The sequence below is a fragment of the Pongo pygmaeus genome, chromosome 19 (genome assembly GCF_028885625.2).
Source record: "Pongo pygmaeus isolate AG05252 chromosome 19, NHGRI_mPonPyg2-v2.0_pri, whole genome shotgun sequence".
Lineage (NCBI taxonomy): Eukaryota > Metazoa > Chordata > Mammalia > Primates > Hominidae > Pongo > Pongo pygmaeus.
Window position 1 is genome coordinate 74,616,719 of NC_072392.2, and position 18,133 is coordinate 74,634,851.

The following is an 18,133-nucleotide window of genomic DNA, read 5'->3' on the forward strand; positions in this document are numbered from 1 at the left end:
CCCAGTCCAGCCCCACCCTGCACTGTGCACACACAAAGGCAGGCTTCATTCCTGACACTCAGGCCTGAGACCTGACAGTCACCTGCCCCACCTCTGTGGGCCCAGACCCCGCCCCGCAGCCACATTCCAGGGGCCCCTGAGGCAGAGAGAAGGTTTCAGCTGTGACAAGGGAGGCTTTCATGGGCAGGGACAAGCGCCTCTGGGCAGTCCCAGCTGGGGGTGCAGCCAGGGCTCTCCCTCTAGCCCCAAGGCTTCCTGAGAAGTGGGAGGGGGGTGGTTTGTGGGTGCTGGAGGCCAGAACAGGACAGCTGGGGAGGGGGCAGAAGGGGGTCCCAGTCCAGGCTACAGCAGCAGGCCTCTGGGGTTACATGTTCATAACCAACCTGGGACCCACAGGAAATGGAGGAAACAGCTCCTCCTTCGGGATTGCCATGGCTGTGATGGGGTCTCCGGCCTCCTTAGCAGGCTGCTGAGTACATTTGGCAGCATGCGGGCGTGGAACTAGTGTCCCTCACTTGCCCCCGTCTCTCAGAGGGTTGGGCCTGCAGCCCTCACCTCTCCACCAGGAAGAAGTGGGACTTCTTTTGGGGCCTCTTCCTTACCTTGAATTGGCCTCAGTTCTTGGCAGCTGAGGTGTAAACCACAGGAGCAGGGCCATACCCACCCAAGGGCAGAGATGTACCAGGAAGCTGGGACTTCGTTCTTTTGCTGGCCCAGGGCAGGCCCCAGACAAGCCAGGGTTGGGGGTCTCTGCGGGAGGTCTGGGTCACTGCTGGGTCCCATTCTGGGCTCTGGGCCCAGGTATGGGCTGGTGGGCATTAAAGGGCTTATGCAGGGCTGCCCCAAAAATGGGTGAATGTGTTAGTGCATGCACACACACAACACACACTGACAGGTACAGCCTCCCCAGACTTGCTCCAAGCGGGATGCCTGGCCCCAAACCCCCAGTTTAAGTGAGGTGGAGAAATGTGTCAGGAGGAACTGCCCCTAGGGATCCCCAGCCTGAGCCTTCATAGGGAAAAAGACTGGAATGTCAGCAAGACCGGCACAAGTGGCATCAACTCCAGGAGACCACCTGGCTGGGGATGGCACCATGGGCTAAGAATCAGGCAACTTAGGTTCTAGTCCTGGCTCTACCATGTAGTTGCTGTGTGGCCTTGGACAAGTTACTGAACCTCTCTGAGCCTATTTCCTGATCTATAACATGCAGCTCATACGAACTACCTTTTAGGGCTGTTTTTAATTCAATGGCACATAGTAGGTGTTCAATAAACATTAATTTCACACAGATACCTCAATGTCCTGGGGAGTAGAGTAGAAAGAAAACTAAATCTAGAAGCAAAAACAATTTCAAATCCCACCTTTGCCATGCATTAGAGCAGTTACATATAGAACAAACCACTTCACCTCTCTGAGCCTTAGTTTACCTTTGTAAAATGGAAGCAACGCTTATTTCATCAGGTTATTTTAAGGAACGGGTTAAAGAAATGAAGACTTCTGCAAACAGGAATTACCATTACAGGCAAAGTATATGAGTACCCTCCCCTCCCTTTCCTGGGACAGAGTGAACTTTGGTTCAAATAAAACCTAAACAGGGCCAAGGCCTGACCCATCTCTCCATGGGCTGAAATAACAAACCGAACGTCCTTCCTCCCTTGGACCATAAAATTTTATTGGCAGGTCAGGAGAAGAGCCGGGGGTAAGGGTCCCTTCCTTCCCATCCCCCTACCCAGGAGACACCCTCCAAAGGACAGCAGAAGCCCCAGAGCCTGCTGCCTCAGAGGACCTTGGAGGCGGACAGGTTGCTGTAGTGATCTTCCTGGCCCTCGAGCAGGCTGCGGTAGGTGGCAATCTCCTGCTCCAGCCGCGACTTGATGTCCATGAGCCGCTGGTACTCCTGATTCTGCCGCTCACTATCAGCTCGCACATCGCCCAGCTGGGCTTCAATACCGCTGATCAGCGCCTGGATATGCGCCAGCTGGGCTCCAAAGCGCGCCTCCGTTTCTGCCAGTGTGTCTTCCAAGGCAGCTTTCTGAAGATAGGGAAAGGGGGGTGTGACTCAGCAGAGCCTGGTTCCCGGAGAAGGCATGGGCACAGCCACCAGCCAGGCTGCCCTAGGCTGCAAGGGCATAAGTGTGCATTGCCCAGGGAAGCAGGGGCGGGGGACACATACCATGCTCAGCTGTGACTGCAGCTCAATCTCAAGTCCCTGAAGGGTGCGCCGCAGGTCAGTAACCTCGGACCTGCTCATCTGGAGCTGCTCCGTGTGGCCAGCGACCTCCCGGTTCAATTCTTCAGTCTGCAGAGAGAGGAGGAAGAGGGAATAAGCACTGAGGCGGACCTTCACGTAGGGAACACCAAGCCCTCCCCTTGCTAAACCCCAAAGGGTGCCTGCTTCCCTCTGCATACCCGGCTGGTGAACCAGGCTTCAGCATCCTTCCGGTTCTGCTCAGCCATGACCTCATATTGGCTTCGCATGTCACTCAGGATCTTGGCGAGATCGGTGCCCGGAGCCGAATCCACCTCCACACTGACCTGGCCTCCCACTTGGCCCCTCAGCGTACTGATTTCCTGAAAAGATACAGCAGAGATGGGCATGTCAGGGCCCAGACCCCGCTGGGCCTGCCCAGGTCACTTCCCCACCCTTCAGGCCAAAGGGGCTTAGTTTTCAGGTGCAGGCCTAGTAACTAGCACTGGGGGACAGACTGGGTCATCACTGATTCCTCTTGGAACCCTGGGATCCATGATCCCACACCCAGGGCCATGGTGAGGGTGCGCCAAGTGTTACCATGGTCAGAGAATACAGAATAAAAGAGTCTTCAGCCCTGGGAGGTTAGGGAAGGATGGAAGAAAGGCCCAGCTTGAAACCCACCTCCTCATGGTTCTTCTTCAGGTAGGCCAGCTCTTCCTTCAGGCCTTCGATCTGCATCTCCAGGTCGGTCCTGGCCAGGGTCAGCTCATCCAGCACCCTGCGCAGGCCGTTGATGTCGGCCTCCACACTCATGCGCAGAGCCTGCTCCGTCTCAAACCTTTCAAAGGAAATAGTTGCAGCCAGGCAGAGCTTCCTCGGCATCTCTGAAGACTTCTCTACCTCCCCAGAGTTCAGGAGTCCATAGGGGGGTTAGCTTCAGGCCATCTAGGCTAGGTGAGAGCAGATTCCAAACTCCCCAACCCCTACCCCAGTCCTGGCTTCTGCAGCCCCCAGGGCAGAGACACTCACTTGGTTCGGAAGTCATCTGCAGCCAGACGGGCATTGTCAATCTGCAGGACAATCCTGGAGTTCTCAATGGTGGCACCAAGAATCTGGAAGGCAGAGGCAGAGGTTGGCACCAGTTCAACACACAGGCACTGCCCACTCACTTCCTTCCCAGAAGAGAGAGGGGAGCAAATGAATATACCCCAGCACCCTAGAGACCAAAGCCCTAGCCAACATCTGCCGCCCATTGGCCCGCTCTCTGGGAGTCCTTGGAAACAGTCCATGCCCAGAAGCTGGGGCAGGAAGAAACACTGGAGCCAGGGGGACTTGGGCGGGGGAGGGCAGGAAGGCAAGCCTGGGGAGGAAATCTCTGAGACCTGTGTGCAATGAAAGTCTAAATGGCCTGAAGGGGGTCTATAAACCAGATGGGGGGTAGATTTTGTCTATACCTGCCCCCCCACTATGCAAAGCATATTTTGCCCCCAGGGAAAAGAATCCCATTTTTTGAGTATCAATTATGTGCCAGGCACTTTGAATCTCATCTTTTGTAGCTTCTGGAACCTCACTGCTAGGTCAGTGGGTACTCCTATCTTACAGAGGTGGAAACTAAAGTTTAGGATGATGCCTCATCCAAGTTCACCCCAACCTGAGGTCTTACTGACCTAAGGGGCACATTCACAACAGCCAGCTTATCATTGAATAAGGTAATTGTGTTCTGTTTTTCAAAGAGCAGGTCATCACTCATTAGTCAAGGCACCAGGTGGTGATTGTATAGTTTTGTGGTTTTGGGGGGTTTTTTTTGTTTTGTTTTGTTTTGTTTTGTTTTGTTTGAGACGGAGTCTTGCTCTGTCGCCCAGGCTGGAGTGCAGTGGCGCGATCTCGGCTCACTGCAAGCTCCGCCTCCCGGGTTCCCGCCATTCTCCTGCCTCAGCCTCCTGAGTAGCTGGGACTACAGGCGCCCGCCACCACACCTGGCTAATTTTTTTGTATTTTTAGTAGAGACGGGGTTTCACCGTTTTAGCCAGGATGGTCTCGATCTCCTGACCTCATGATCCGCCCGCCTCAGCCTCCCAAAGTGCTGGGATTACAGGCATGAGCCACCGCGCCCGGCCGATTGTGTAGTTTTTTAATGCAACAGAATAGGCTATAAAATATTAGAGGGGATTTCTCTTAGTATGGTGAGAATTGTTTCACCCATTTGTGTGTGTGCGTGTGCACACACACACACACAGAGGTGAGAAAAAGAATGCGTAAGGGTGCATAGTAAAATGTACTTATTGTCGCAATTTTTTTTTTTTTTTTTTTTTTTTTTTTTTTTTTGAGACAGGGTCTCACTCTGTTGCCCCAGGCTGGAGTGCAGTGGCACTGATCAGGTACGGCTCACTGCAAGGCACACGCCACCATGCCAAGCTAATTCTTTTTTTTTTTTTTTTTTTTTGAGACGGAGTCTCGCTCTGCGGCCCAGACTGAAGTGCAATGGTGCAATCTCGGCTCATTGCAGCCTCCGCCTCTTGGGTTCCAGCAATTCTCCTGCCTCAGCCTCCCAAGTAGCTGGGATTACAGGTAGGCACCACCACTCCCAGCTAATTTTTGTATTTTTAGTAAAGACAAGATTTTACCATGTTTGCCAGGCTGATCTCGAACTCCTGGGGCTCAAGCAACCCTCCCACCTTGGCCACCCGAAGTGCTGGGGTTACAGGCGTAAGCCACAGTGCCCAGCCTCTGTAGGTCACAATTTTACAAGTGTGTAAAGCACTGTTTTTGTTGGCTGTTGACGTCTCTAGCGCTTCCTCCTGGTCTGTGGGTCTGGGTCTATGCCACCAGTACAGCACTGGAAAATATTTTGGGGATCTGTGTGTTGGGAGACCCAGCGTGTGCGGCTGTAAATGTTCCATGGCTTCTGATACATTTCTTCACGACCCGATAAATTTCTCCTTCCCTGTGGGTGAAGACCAAGCCCCACCCCTCTGGCCCCTTAGGGTTCCCCTGTAAGAGCCTGTGACGCAGATCCGTTCTTTCCCCGACAGGGAGCTGCCACTGTACCAGGTCCTCCCCAGCAGAGGTTTACCAAGTCTCCCTCCTTTACCCCGCCCAGGGGCCACGACCGGCTCTCCCATTCTTCCTAAATGAATGGGCCCCAGGGCGGGAGAGTGGGAGGAGGCCAAAGCCTGAGAGGGATGAACATCAGACCCTTCCGGCCAGAGAAACGGAATGCAGGAGGCCCCACGCTGCGGTGGCAGAGGGGGCAAGACTGGCCCCGGGTGAACCAGATCACCAAAGCCAAACTCTCGCATCTTCCTGCGGCAGCGCGGCCCCTGGCCTAGAGCTCTGGGCACTCTACAGCCGGGTCCCATCTCCTCCCACTCTTCAGGCCTCGCTGACCCGCGTCCCTTCTTTGTCCCGGCGCTCCGACCTTGCCCCCGCCACCTCCAGAGGCCCCACCCACTTATGTGCCCTGCCCAGTTCTCCTCCCCTTTCCACCACCCCGGCCTCTACATCCAGCCCCGAGGTCCTACCCCGCACGTCTCCTGTCCCCCTTTACTCGGCCCCACCTGTGGACCTCCCACGTCCTAACGGGCTCCCGCCCGCCGCCCCGCCTGGAACCTCGCCCGGCCCGCGGGGCTGGGTTTCCGCGGCAGGTGCACTGCACTTCCCGCGGCCGGGCCTCCGCCCACCTTGTCCCGCAGGTCCTGGATGGTCGTGTAGTAGTGGCTGTAGTCGCGGGAGGGCCCGGGCCCCTGCTTCTGGTACCAGTCGCGGATCTTCACCTCCAGCTCGCCGTTGGCCGCCTCCAGGGCGCGCACCTTGTCCAGGTAGGAGGCCAGGCGGTCGTTGAGGTTCTGCATGGTGAGCTTCTCGTTGCCCGCCAGCAGCCCGTCGGACGCGGTCAGGACGCCGCCGTAGCCGCCGCCATAGCCCCCAGAGGAGGACGAAGACACGAAGCGGGCGGAGGACACGGACACGCCGCGGCCGCCGGAGCCCCCGTGTATGCTGGGCGCGCGAAAGGCGACCCCCGGCCCAAAACGCACGGAGCCGCCGCCCAGGCCTCCGAAGGACGACATGGCCGAAGACTGGCGATAGCTGTAGGAAGTCATGGCGAAGCGGAGCACGGACGGAGCGACCCTGGTCTCAGAGGCTGCGATTCGCGGGAGGAGCGACGAGGCCCTCACCTGGCTCTATTTATGCCCGGGGCCGGTGGAGGGGGGGAGGGGAGGAATGGTGTCAGGGGCGGATATCTGAGCCCTGAGGAATTTGCAGGCTCCTGAGAGCAAATATGGGCGCTCTCCCCATTGGTCAATTCCCTCCCCTCCCAGAGACCAGAGGCCGCTGCCCTCCAGAGCTGCCCCGCCCCGGTCCGCGCAGAAGCTCCGACCCGCACTCCCCCACTCTCGCTCTGCAGACCCTTTTCTGGCCTTTCCCCCATAAGGGACGTACTTAGACACCCCTGTCCCTGGAAGCCACATTCTGAGCCTCACCCTTTAAGATCACCCAGAGTTTGACACCACTGGGAATTACAGTCCCTCTGGGGTCATATTCCTACACACCCCTGACCCAGTGATTTTATTTTTTTGGAGACGAGTCTCTCTCTGTCGCCCAGGCTGGAGTGCAGTGGTGTGATCTCGGCTCACTGCAGCCTCCACCTCCCGGGTTCAAGCGATTCTCCTGCCTCAGCCTCCCGAGTAGCTGGGATTACAGGCACGCGCCACCATGCCCAGCTAATTTTCGTATTTTTAGTAGAGACAGGGTTTCACCATGTTGACCAGGCTGGTCTCAAACTCCTGACCTCAAGTGATCCACCCGCCTGGGCCGCCCAAAGTGCTGGGATTACAGGCGTGAGCCACTGCGCCCAGCCCCAGTGATTAACCACTCAGAGTGCTCCCTGTTAAGAGCCCCTTACTTGCGATCCTAACCAGCCTGCCCCCCACAAAGTGCATTCACAGATTCCTGCGCTCCACTGGAGATTACAGCCTCTCAGAACCTACTTCTTGGAAACACCCATGCCCAGCTCCCCTTTTGTCCCCTCTGACAAAGGCGCCGTTTCCGGATGAGGGCACTTTGAGCTGCAGGAACCCAGCCCTCTCAAGACAAAGCTGCCTCACCCTGCTGTCACCATTCAGTGCCCCAGGTGACAATAGTCTCCTGAGAACAGCTGCAGGGAGCGGTTCTGGCAGCTGACACCTTTGCAACACCAAGCTCCAGCCTGATCCCCACTCTGGAACCCTCAAAGCCCACTCGTCCCTGGCCACCAGGATGATCCCCTCCCTTCCATCCCCCAAAGCAGGCGTTCATTCAACCACACAAGTATTGGGCTGCTTTAATATTTCCAAGATGAGGAAGCAGAGCCTGGGAGAGGCCAGTAACTTGCCCATGAGGCATTTAGCATCTGCCACTGAAAGGCAAACATAGGATGAATCCCTGCCCTCCTTGTCAGAGGGCTGCTGAATGCATGTCCTCATCCTTGTATAAAGATGAGTGCTTGAATGAGCCCAGGCACAAGGTAAGGGTTTTGACAATAGAGGCAGGGCCTTCCTCCCCACACAGCCCCTCCCCCCCCCCACCGCTTGCTCTGTTCAACAATTCCACCCACCTTTTTGGATCTCTTTGGAGGGCCATGCCCCCTGCCAGGCACTGCAGGGCGCTGCAACAACCTCACCCCAGTTCCTGTCCCCAATGACCCCCTGTCCCCAGAACCGTCCCTATGGTTCCTTCTTGTCCTTATGGCAAAGCATTCACCCAGGCTTGGAACAGAGGCCCTCCTGAGAAGGTGTTAAGGGAGACAGGCCAGTCCCTGCCCATCTCTGGGCCTCAGTTTTCCCTCATGAAAAGAGGGGCGGCCCAGCTCAGCCCTCCTTTCTGTGTATTATCACCTGGGTCACCTGTGACTGGTGGAGACTTGTCTACAGCCTCAGAAACCTAAGTTCCCAGCAAACTACCTTTTAGCTGCCAACTCATCCTTGAACTGAGGCAGGAAACCCCATAAATACACACCCCTAACCCACCAGGAACCGCTCTGAGCCCTCAGGAAGGCCAGTCTGAGGCTGTTTAACTAGTGAATCAGTTGCAGAAAGACTGAAGGTCTTTGGAGAGCCCAAGAGGGAAAAAGGGGAGTCCAAGACCAGCCATAAAAGCCAGCACCCTGGGACTGGTCTGCTCTGAGTCATTCCCTTATCTGGCCCTGATGAGGAGGCCTGCTTCTTATTAGCGGGAAGGAAGATTGGCCAGATAGTTGCCATGCACACCAAGCCCCAATAGGCAGCTCTGTTTTTCTGGCCTGATAGAAGGGTCTGGGGAGGGACTTTGTATTAAAGGGCAAAGAATAGAATCAACAGTTCTATTCCTAAGATTAAGGTGTTCTGAGCTCCCTAACCTTCAGAGGCACTTGGAGTCCCAGCCCCCTACTCTAAGACCATAAACAGAAGGACAGTTGACTATAGGGTAGCAGTTTACAAGGCCTTTTCAGATCTCATTGGATCCTCACAGCAGCCCAGTGGAAAAGGTATTCTTATCTCCATTTTACAGATAAGGAAACAGAGGCTTGGTGAGAGGCAGTAATTTGCCGAAGGTCCACCGCTAGGAGTATCAGATTCCAGCCTCCAGCTTCTTGACCATCAGCCAAGAGTAATGGAGGCCCTGCTCTCCCTTCCAAGGAAGTCTCGGCCCCCAAAACAACTCCTTTGGGTGCCTTCCCTCAAAATCTTATCATGCCAATGCTAAGGGCAGTCAACCCCAGACTGAACTGTTGGCTGGGCTAGGGAGAATACCTTGTTCCCTCTCTCTGGCCAGAAACAGTGCCTGGCCATGAGGTATGTGGCCTTTGGCACTTTCTGATTCATCAAGAACTCAGGAGAACAGTCTGTAGAGGCTGCCCTACCCAGAGATGGAACTGGGGGTCAAGTTGCTGCTCCCATTCAGGAAACAGTGCTCACAACCATGAGGCTCCCGTCAGCCTCTGGCTTCAGGAGGGCAGAACCTGGTCAGAGGAGCACCCATCCAATGTTCATGTCTCCAGTCTCAGTTCTGGGGTCTGCAGAAGAGGGGTACAGAGGGTTGGAAGTGATGGGTATGGAATGGTGAGCTCAAAGGAATCCCAGGGAGGATCCTGCCCAGCCTTCCCCAGCTAGATTCTACAGAACCCCAGCACTATGAGATCCCTGTAGGAAAAGAGATCCCTGTCAAATAAGATCGGAAACTCTGCTCTCTCTGACTCTCTTTCACAAGGCACAGTACCAGAAGCCCTGGAAACCTCAGTTCCTCATTTGTAAAATAGAGATGATGATAATGATGATGATGAGGAGGAGGATACCTATTTCAGAGGGTTGCTTCAAGTGATAAATATAGTGGTACTTGTAAAAGGTTTATCACAACACCTGGCAAATAGCACTCAAACAGCATTATTATTATTATTATATAATGTTATTGTTATGTAGTATTTGTTACTATAATTTTGGCTACAAGTGTTATTATTTAACTTTCTTTAACCAGTATTTCCCAAATGTACTGGACCATGGAATCTTTAAATATCTATTAATAACCCATGAATTACAGAAAAAGCCAGTCCAGCCCCAGGATGCTCAGAAAGGTAAAGTGACTTTCCTGGGGTCACATGATGATTCAACCGACTGAACTGAGGCAGATCTGGGATTCGTTTCTAACTCCTAACACTGAGGCTGAGGCCCTCTCTGCATCTCCACTCGGACATAAGCATGAAGCTTCTTACCCTTCAACAGATGCAGGTGGTTCCCAGAGTGGAGAGGTTAAAGGTAGGGGAGTTTTCATCATCCCAGGAGAAATGGGATAGTGGTTGGAGACCACAGGAAAGAAGCTGAGGGTGAGAGACTTAGTCCTTGGATAGAATGGAATGGTGTGATAACGACAACAAGAATAATGATGACCAAGGTGATAATAATACAGCAGATAATCATAGCCAACATCTGCTGGGCCAGGCTCCATGCAAAACACTCTGCATATATTATCTCAATGAATTATGTTAATTAAGTATTATTGTTCCCATTTTACAGTCAAGAAAATTGAGGCTCAAAATGGTTAATACCTTGTCTAAAGTCAACAAGTAAGTAGTGGACTGGGTATTTGGGCCAAAATCTTTCACTCCCTCAAGCCACAGTCCCAATTGCTAATGCTGCCCTCCTCTCATGGGAAAGGGATCAAGGTGCCTTCTTCTGCTGCCCTGGAGAAAGAGCCACCAAGTTGGGGAAGGCATTGTATCATCTGCCAAGATCCCAACTTGCCCTGCCTGCTCTGATACACAATTATTTGTTTGGTCAGTCAATGGGCCATTCAAGCAAGTTTCCTCCAAGTTGAGCCTAGCAGAGGAGACAGACTCGTGTCCATGAGCAAAGCAGAAGGCTCTCTTCATAATCTGGAGGAGAGGAAAGGTAAATGTGTGGAAAACTTCATCAGCTTGCAAGTCCTGTCAATTAGTAGCTCCTTACCTGAATGCCCTCCCCTTCCCCAGGACCACCAGCACAGGGTACTTCCTCACCCGCTCCTCCATTCATTCAGTGAACATGCATCAAGCGCAGCTTCTGTGCTACGCATGCTGCCAGGGGCTGGGGCACAGAAGTAAATACAAACATTTCCTGCCTCTAAGAGGCTGACAATCTGGTAGGGAGAGTATAGAAGTGTATTAGCTTTGGTGAAATGTGGTAGGTTCAATAGCTACATCAATTTTGACTCCTTCCTAAAACCCTGCTATGATATGACAGTTAAGGAGTATTTTAAGAGAATGGAAGAAGAGGTGAGGCACAGTGGCACACGCCTGTAATCCCAGCACTTTGGAAGGCCGAGGCGGGCAGACTGCTTGAGCTCAGGAGTTTGAGACTGGCCTAGGGAACATGGCGAACTCCCATCTCTACCAAAAATGCAAAAAAATTAGCTTGGCATGGTTGTGTGCACTTGTAGTACCAGCTACACAGGAGGCTGAGGTGAGAGGATCACTTGAGCTTGGGAGGTGGAGGCTGTAGTGAGCCAAGATTGTGTCACTGCACTCTAGCCTGGGTGACAGAGTGAGACCCAGCTGGAAGGTAGGAAGAAAGGAAGGAAGGAAGGAAGAAAGGAAGGAAGGGAGGAAGGAAGGAAGGGAGGGAGGGAGGGAGGGAGGGAAGGAGGAAAGGAAGGAAGGAGGGCCAAAGATGAGACATGTCAACAAAAGCTTTAAAGCTCAAAAATGGTAACACAGAAGATGAGAGAAAGCTGAGACCCAGCTTCCTGGGGGATTAGGAAGGGGTCAATAGAGGAGAGCGCAGGAAGCCCATGAGAGGCAAGCACATTCTCAACATACTCTAAAGAAGCTCAAGAATTGGGGCACCACAGACTTGGAGAGGAAAAGTGGAAGAGGGACCGTAAGCAGGGCTGGCTGGAAGTTTCTGTCAATAGCACCAGGCCCCCTCCCAGACCCCTACCCAACTAAGGCAGCCAGGGGACCACCTCTCCCCAATTCAGGAGAAGACAGGAAATTTACTTTTCCTAATTAGACTGGCCCGCTCACAAAGTTTGACGATGTCAAGAGTAGGGAAGCTATGAGTAAATGAACCTCCTCAAACACATTGGTGGGAGGTGGTTTGTAGTAACCACTTTGCAGGGCGATTTGACAATGTCATCATTTTTTTAACATTCACGCACTTCATGAGCCATCAGTTCCACTCTTCATGTTCACCCGAAAGAAACCCTGGCCCGTGTATTGAAGAAGACAGATAAAAGGATGCCCTATTCAGCATTGTTTGCTATAGTGCAAAGACACAATCACTAATGGCAGGGAGGCATTCAGTAACTATGTAACATCCTGCTGTGGAGGACTCGAAATTAAATAGAATGAGTAATGACAATGAATAGTGACAATGAAAACCCCAAATAATTAGTTATTGGGCCAGGCATGGTGGCTCACGCCTGTAATCCCAGCACTTTGGGAGGCCAAGGTGGGTGGATCACCTGAGGTCAGGAGTTCAAGACCAGCCTGGCCAACATGGTGAAACCCCGTCTCTACTAAAAATACAAAAATTAGCCAGGCGTGGCAGCAGCTGCCTGTAATCTCAGCTACTCGGGAGGCTGAGGCAGGAGAATTGCTTGAATCTGGGAGGCAGAGGTTGCAGTGAGCTGAGATCGAGCCATTACACTCCAGCCTGGGTGACAAGAGTGACTCCATCTCAAAAGAACAAAAAAAAAAAAAAATCCCATCCCAGTTGGAGAGCAACAATAAATCCAGTTGGAGAGCAACTAAATCCAGTTGGAGAGCAACACACTTAATATGATAAATTCATGTCAACATACACTCAAAAGATGACTTATTGCTAAGGCCCATATGAATATGTATGAATACATGCATAGGTAAGGAAGGAATCTGATTGAAGGACAGTAGCCAACAGGAACCTAAGCTTAATCTCTATGGTTTTAAGTTTTATAAGAATGTATTTATGTATTTCTTGTTAATTAAAATAAAAATTTCTTAAGTAACACTAAACCACGGATATTTAGAACTAGCCAAATTTCATATAGTCAATACCCTCTTCCCCTCCCTACACTCACCACTGACATCACTGTCTCCGCTCATCCACACCAACCCTAGCCTTGAATTGAGAAATGAGAGAGGAAGCTTTGGAAGAGGTAGAACTAGATGTGAGGAGAAGAGAGACCCTGGAAAGGGTTTCTATGCTCCTGCCCTCACCCCTGGGTCCGCCAGGCTAGTTTTACTTCTTTATGAAACAAGAAGGCAAAACGGACAAGAAGAACTTTGGAAGAGTCTGAGTACAGGGAGAGCTCCTTGCGGCCGATGACTTACACCTGAGGAAAGCCCCTCCCACTCTTGCTCTCCAAGGATCCATGGTCTGGAAGCATCTGAAGTTGGCCCCCCTGGGTGTTCTCACAACAGGCAACAAGGCTCTCCCAGGTGGTGGCGTGGACCTGTGGGGCTACAGCTGGTGGCAGAGCAGAGGGTATTCTATGTAAGACAGCAGCCATCTTGTGGGCACATGCGAGTCATTCCCCTGGGGACTTTCTGAAATAGCTGGAGGAGCTTTAGGGGTGCTGGAGTGGGAACCACCATGTGAGCCATCAGGCTAGAGCTATTGACCCAGTATTGAGGTATGCCTCAAACCAATCAATGTGATCAAGTATGTAGATGCTGGGAATTATGTCTGCTGGGGGCATTGAGAGCTATTTAATTACAGAGGCATGACCCTTGAGCAAGAAGCTGACAGACCAGTAGGTATTTCTCTGGCAGAAGAGTAAAGAGAATGGGAGCCTGGAAGAGATGAGTAACCGGGCCCAGCTTGGGAGACTACTGGCAATTCAATATGGTTGGGCCATGGCAGGAGCGAAGGGGAGGGGAGCGCTGAGGACAAGGTTAGCTGTGGGGGAGCTGTAAGCAAGACAATGGAAAGTCATTTTCATCAGGGATGGGATGTGGGTTTTGTGTGGCAAATGGATTGATGTGTCAAGGGAAGCAGGGATGACCAGGGATAAAGAACCCAGTTTAGGGTGTTTTAAAATAGTCCATGCTAGAGATGAGAGGGTCTGATCCCAGTCATAGTGGTGGGCTAGAGAGTAAAGGACAGAGACAAGACCTGCTGTTATGACCTGATGACAAATGGGAGTGATGAAAGAGAGGAGAGGGACCCTGCACAAAGCACTGCTGTGTGCCAGAGATGCTGGCCAAGTCCTGGACGGTCTCAGCTGAGCAAGACCCCTGCCACTACCGTCCCCCAGCCCTGGGACCCGTGCCATCTCTTGGGGAGCCTTGCTCTTGCCCAGATGGGGAAGAATCCTATTCACTGTCTTGAAGAGCCCAGCAGCCAGGACAGGGCAGCGCTGGCCATGTCATGAGCAGCCCAAACCCACACTCGGGTCAGGAGGCTGATGCTCTCGGGACTTGAGCCTCCCCACAGCCCAGGTCTGGCCATTTCTGCTGCATCTCAATGGCTTCCTGAGATGTGGAAACCCAGGAAAGGGGGAGGGCAGGGCACTAGGTCAGGATGGCCCCTGGTGTTCCTCTCCAAGTCCTCAGGGGAGGAAAAACCAGCCTGACCGGAACCAGGGCAGATGGTGTGGGTGGGGAGGGAGAGCTGAGTCCTGCAAGGAATAGTTCCAGGTCCAGGGGCCAGCTTCCCCGAGGTGCCACATTCCACAGCCTGGGAAGACAGGGGCCTGCCTCCTCCTCACTCCCTCTCCCTGGAGGTGAGTACGTGAGCAGGCTCAGGCTCACTCCACACAGGAAGGCCCCCCCACCGATCTTAGCCAGGGGTGTCTCTCTCAGCTTTTCTCCTGCCGTACTCAATTTGGGCCTCATTTGACGCCTCTGCCCCACTTCAAGCTGTGGCCCATTCCATCTGGACTGGGACAGGGAGAGTGCCAGACACAGGACAGAGAGAAAGAAAATGTCCGCGTGCCTGCCCAGACTCCCAGCACCCAGGAGAGGGCACCTGGGTTGCTTCCCTGCTGCCTTCTGGCCAACAAACTTCCCTCCCATCAGGATCCTGGTGGGCTGTGGTGGCGATGATGCCTCCTTCAAGAACAGACTCTGGGCAGTCCCACATGAGCAAGACCCCTCCACAGGCAAAATCTTTCCTTTCAAAACCCATCTGATCCCACGACTCCTGAGGGGAAGCTTCAGCTCTGTACTCCCCCTCACCTGGGAAGGTTCCCGTCTAGAAGCTCAAATTGTCCTCCTCGGATGCAGGGGTCTTGGACACTGCGAGCATTTTCATTGAACACCCGCTGTGTGCTGGAGGCCACCTCCACCCGGCGTTGGCCAGAGCATCCTCCCTGCCTACCTGTCCCCTCCCTTTACCTGGATGGCAGCCATGCCAGCTCCTCTCAGTTCCACTGGTGTGGGTGTCTTCTCCCTGATATGTCCACCCTGACCCACTCAGGCTGGGTCAGCATTCCCACCCCCACCCACTTGCCTAGCACATACCACAGCTCTGTCTCCCCATCTAGACTTCGAGCTTCTGTATCTAGCCCCAGGGCTGACTCCAGCACTAGTAAACATTTAATGATTATTTGCCAGAACAGAGCCTTCTCCTGAAGCCCTTTTATTTTTTTTCATTTCACACCAATTATGGTCCACCCTCTGTGTGCCAGGCACCTTCTAGACTCTGGGCCTCAAGAGCAGGGCAGTCTAAAGCTGCCTGCCCTCCTGGGGCTTTCATTTGGGGTACGGGGCAGAGTAGCAAAGCCAGGGAGGGGGTCAGCAGGGAAGGCCATTAAGGGGTGGTCAGGGAAGGCCTCTCTGAGGAGGTGACACATGAACAGAGACCTGAATGAGGCAAAGGAGCCCTCAGATCCCCAGGGAAGATTATTCCAAGCCAAGGGCACAGCAGAGGCAAAATCCCTAAGGAAGAGAGAGCTTGGTCTGTTCAGGCAACACCAAGCAGGCCCAGTGGTTAAGAAGGGTGAGCCAGAATAAGAGTGTGCAGGAGATGAGCCCAGGTGAGGCCAGGACAGAGCACTCGGTGTCTGCAGTCTAATGGAGGCACTGGCTTTTATCCTGAGAGTAATGGTGCTTTGAGCAGAGGAGCAATGGGACGCCCTCCCTGCCCCTGGCTGCTCCCTGTGGAATAGACCATGGGGCCCAGGGAGCTGGAGATCTAATAAGAGGCTCTAACAGAGTCCAGGTGAGAGACACTGGGGGCTTGTTCTGGGGAGACATCAGAGGACTTCAGGAACAGTGGCCTGCTGCAAGGGATATCCCGAGGGCAGAGCCAGCAGGTCAGGCTGACGATTCATGGTGAGGACGAGGGAAGGAGAGAATCTTGCATGGCTCCTGGTTGAGGTGTGAGCCTCCCATTTGCACTGAGGTCAGGAAGCTTGTCTGAGACGGTGGTTTATCTAATCCGCCTCCAGGAAAGGAATCACACCCAGGGCCCTCCTAGATCTGTGTTGGAAGGCGTCCTGGCAGAATTAGGTTCTACTAACCAAGCAATGACTGTACCCCGATCTCTGCCAGCACTGATGCCTCCTGAGGGAGGGGAAGGACAAGAGCTGTGTCCACCTGGGCCCTGCCTTCACAGACGGAGCCCAGTTAGGGGTTGGTATGAAAGAGGTGACTTTCTTTCTTTTTTTTTTTTTTTTTTTTTTTTTTGAGACAGAGGCTTACTCCATCACCCAAGCTGGAATGCAGTGGTGTAATCTTGGCTCACTGCAACTTCTGCCTCTTGGGTTCAAGTGATTCTCCTGCCTCAGCCTCCTGAATAGCTGGGATTACAGGTGCCTGCCACCACAACTGGCTAATTTTTATATTTTTAGTAGAGGCAGGGTTTCACCATGTTGGCCAGGTTGGTCTCAAACTCCTGACCTCAAGTGATCCACTCACCTCAGCCTTCCAAACTGCTGGGATTCCTGGCGTGAGCCACTGCGCCCAGCCAAGAGACAGACGATTTCTAATGAAGATCTGTGTTTTCCACATTTTCAAAAAAGCAGCAGTGAGCATGTCTCACCTCTAGCATGGGTTGAGGGGAGTGCTTATTATTTTCAATTCTGACTCATACCAGGCTCCACTGGCTTTAGGCTGGCAAGCGGGGCCTTGCAGACTTGGGGGAGGGGTGCTCAGGTTAGTGAGTTTCTGGACCAGGTGAGCAGGGGGTTGGGGGAGAAGGAGCATTCCTAACAGCAGCTGGAAGGAGCTTCAGAGCTGCTCTGGAGACAGGATGCTGAGGCCCTGCTCCTCCCGGCTCCAACCGGCTGCAGGATAAACATTCATCAGGCAGAAACCACAGAGAATCACATAGCGAGATGGGCTGCCAGGAGCTGGGAACACCAGGAATGCTCGGGCCTGGGGACTCAGGGGGAGATGAGGGAGACCGGGGTAGATCCCCTTTGCCCCAAGGAAGAGCAGCTGACACCTGATCCCATGAGAGGGGCCTGGTATCTGAAGGGCTTTTTGAAGTCAGTTGAAAAGGAACACCACCCCACTTCAAAGACACACACAGAGTATTAACAGAAGACAAAGCCTCACCGGCTCCCTTAGGCATCTCACGTCCATTCCAGGCAGGAACTACCCAGTGCCAGCATCAGCCCTCAGCAGGCTGCCCAAGCACCAGCCCAAGGCCTACCAGCCGTGCCCGCACCAGGGAGGCATGGGGGATGCACCAAGGAACCACAGTGCCAGGAAGCATCTTCTGCCCTCCCCTGGCTCAGTCCTGCCAAGACCCTTCCCCCTCCAGTGGAATGTGCTGGAGTTGGAGAGGAAAGTGCTTCCTCCAAAGTCCTTGCCTGGGATTAGGGCTGGAGCCTGTGGGGATGAGAAGATCCACCAGAGATATCTGTCCTCGCTGGGTAAACATACAATGAGGACCTGGCACACAGAAACCAAACAAACACATCCCAACAGGGAGATCCATGTCTGGGGCTTCAGAAAAAAGTGCTGGAGCATGGGGAGAAGAGAGGAGGCTTCACGAACCCCAAGTTTCCCATTCCTGCCATGTCTATGTTACCTCATCCTTATCTTCACCTTGACTGCTAAGAAACATAGTAAGCATCTTCTTGGCCGTGCACAGTGGCTCGCACCTGTAATCCCAGCACTTTGGGAGGCCAAGGCAGGTGGATCACCTGAGGTCAGGAGTTCAAGACCAGCCTGACCAACATGGCGAAATCCCATCTCTACTAAAACTACAAAAATTAGCTGGGCATGGTGGTGGGTGCCTGTAATCCCAGCTGCTAGGGAGGCTGAGGCAGGAAGAATTGCTTGAGCCTGGGAAGCAGAGGTTGCAGTGAGCTGAGATAGAGCCACTGCACTCTAGCCTGGGCAACAGAGCAAGACTCTGTCTCAAAAAAAAAAAGAAAAAAAGAGAAAGAAACGTAATAAGCATCTAAAAGCCCAGCAAGATGATGTAGACAAAACTCCTACACTTGTAGGATGGGGGCATAGAAATCTTCTAGCCCAGAGATTTTCAAGCCTTGCCTGCTGAGCCCTAAGCAGAGGGGTGG

General features: G+C 53.2%; 1 protein-coding gene across 1 annotated transcript; it reads right to left on the reverse strand.

Moving 5' to 3' along the window:
• Positions 1 to 1,651: 1,651 nt before the first annotated feature.
• Positions 1,652 to 6,487, reverse strand: KRT19 (keratin 19). Its single transcript, XM_054457529.2, has 6 exons — positions 5,872 to 6,487; positions 3,221 to 3,303; positions 2,873 to 3,029; positions 2,410 to 2,571; positions 2,174 to 2,299; positions 1,652 to 2,032 (listed from the first exon to the last, which is right to left on the reverse strand). The coding sequence occupies exons 1-6, from the start codon at positions 6,289 to 6,291 to the stop codon at positions 1,778 to 1,780; spliced, it is 1,203 nt and encodes a 400-aa protein (XP_054313504.1). The 5' UTR covers positions 6,292 to 6,487; the 3' UTR covers positions 1,652 to 1,777.
• Between the last annotated feature and the right edge of the window lie 11,646 nt (positions 6,488 to 18,133).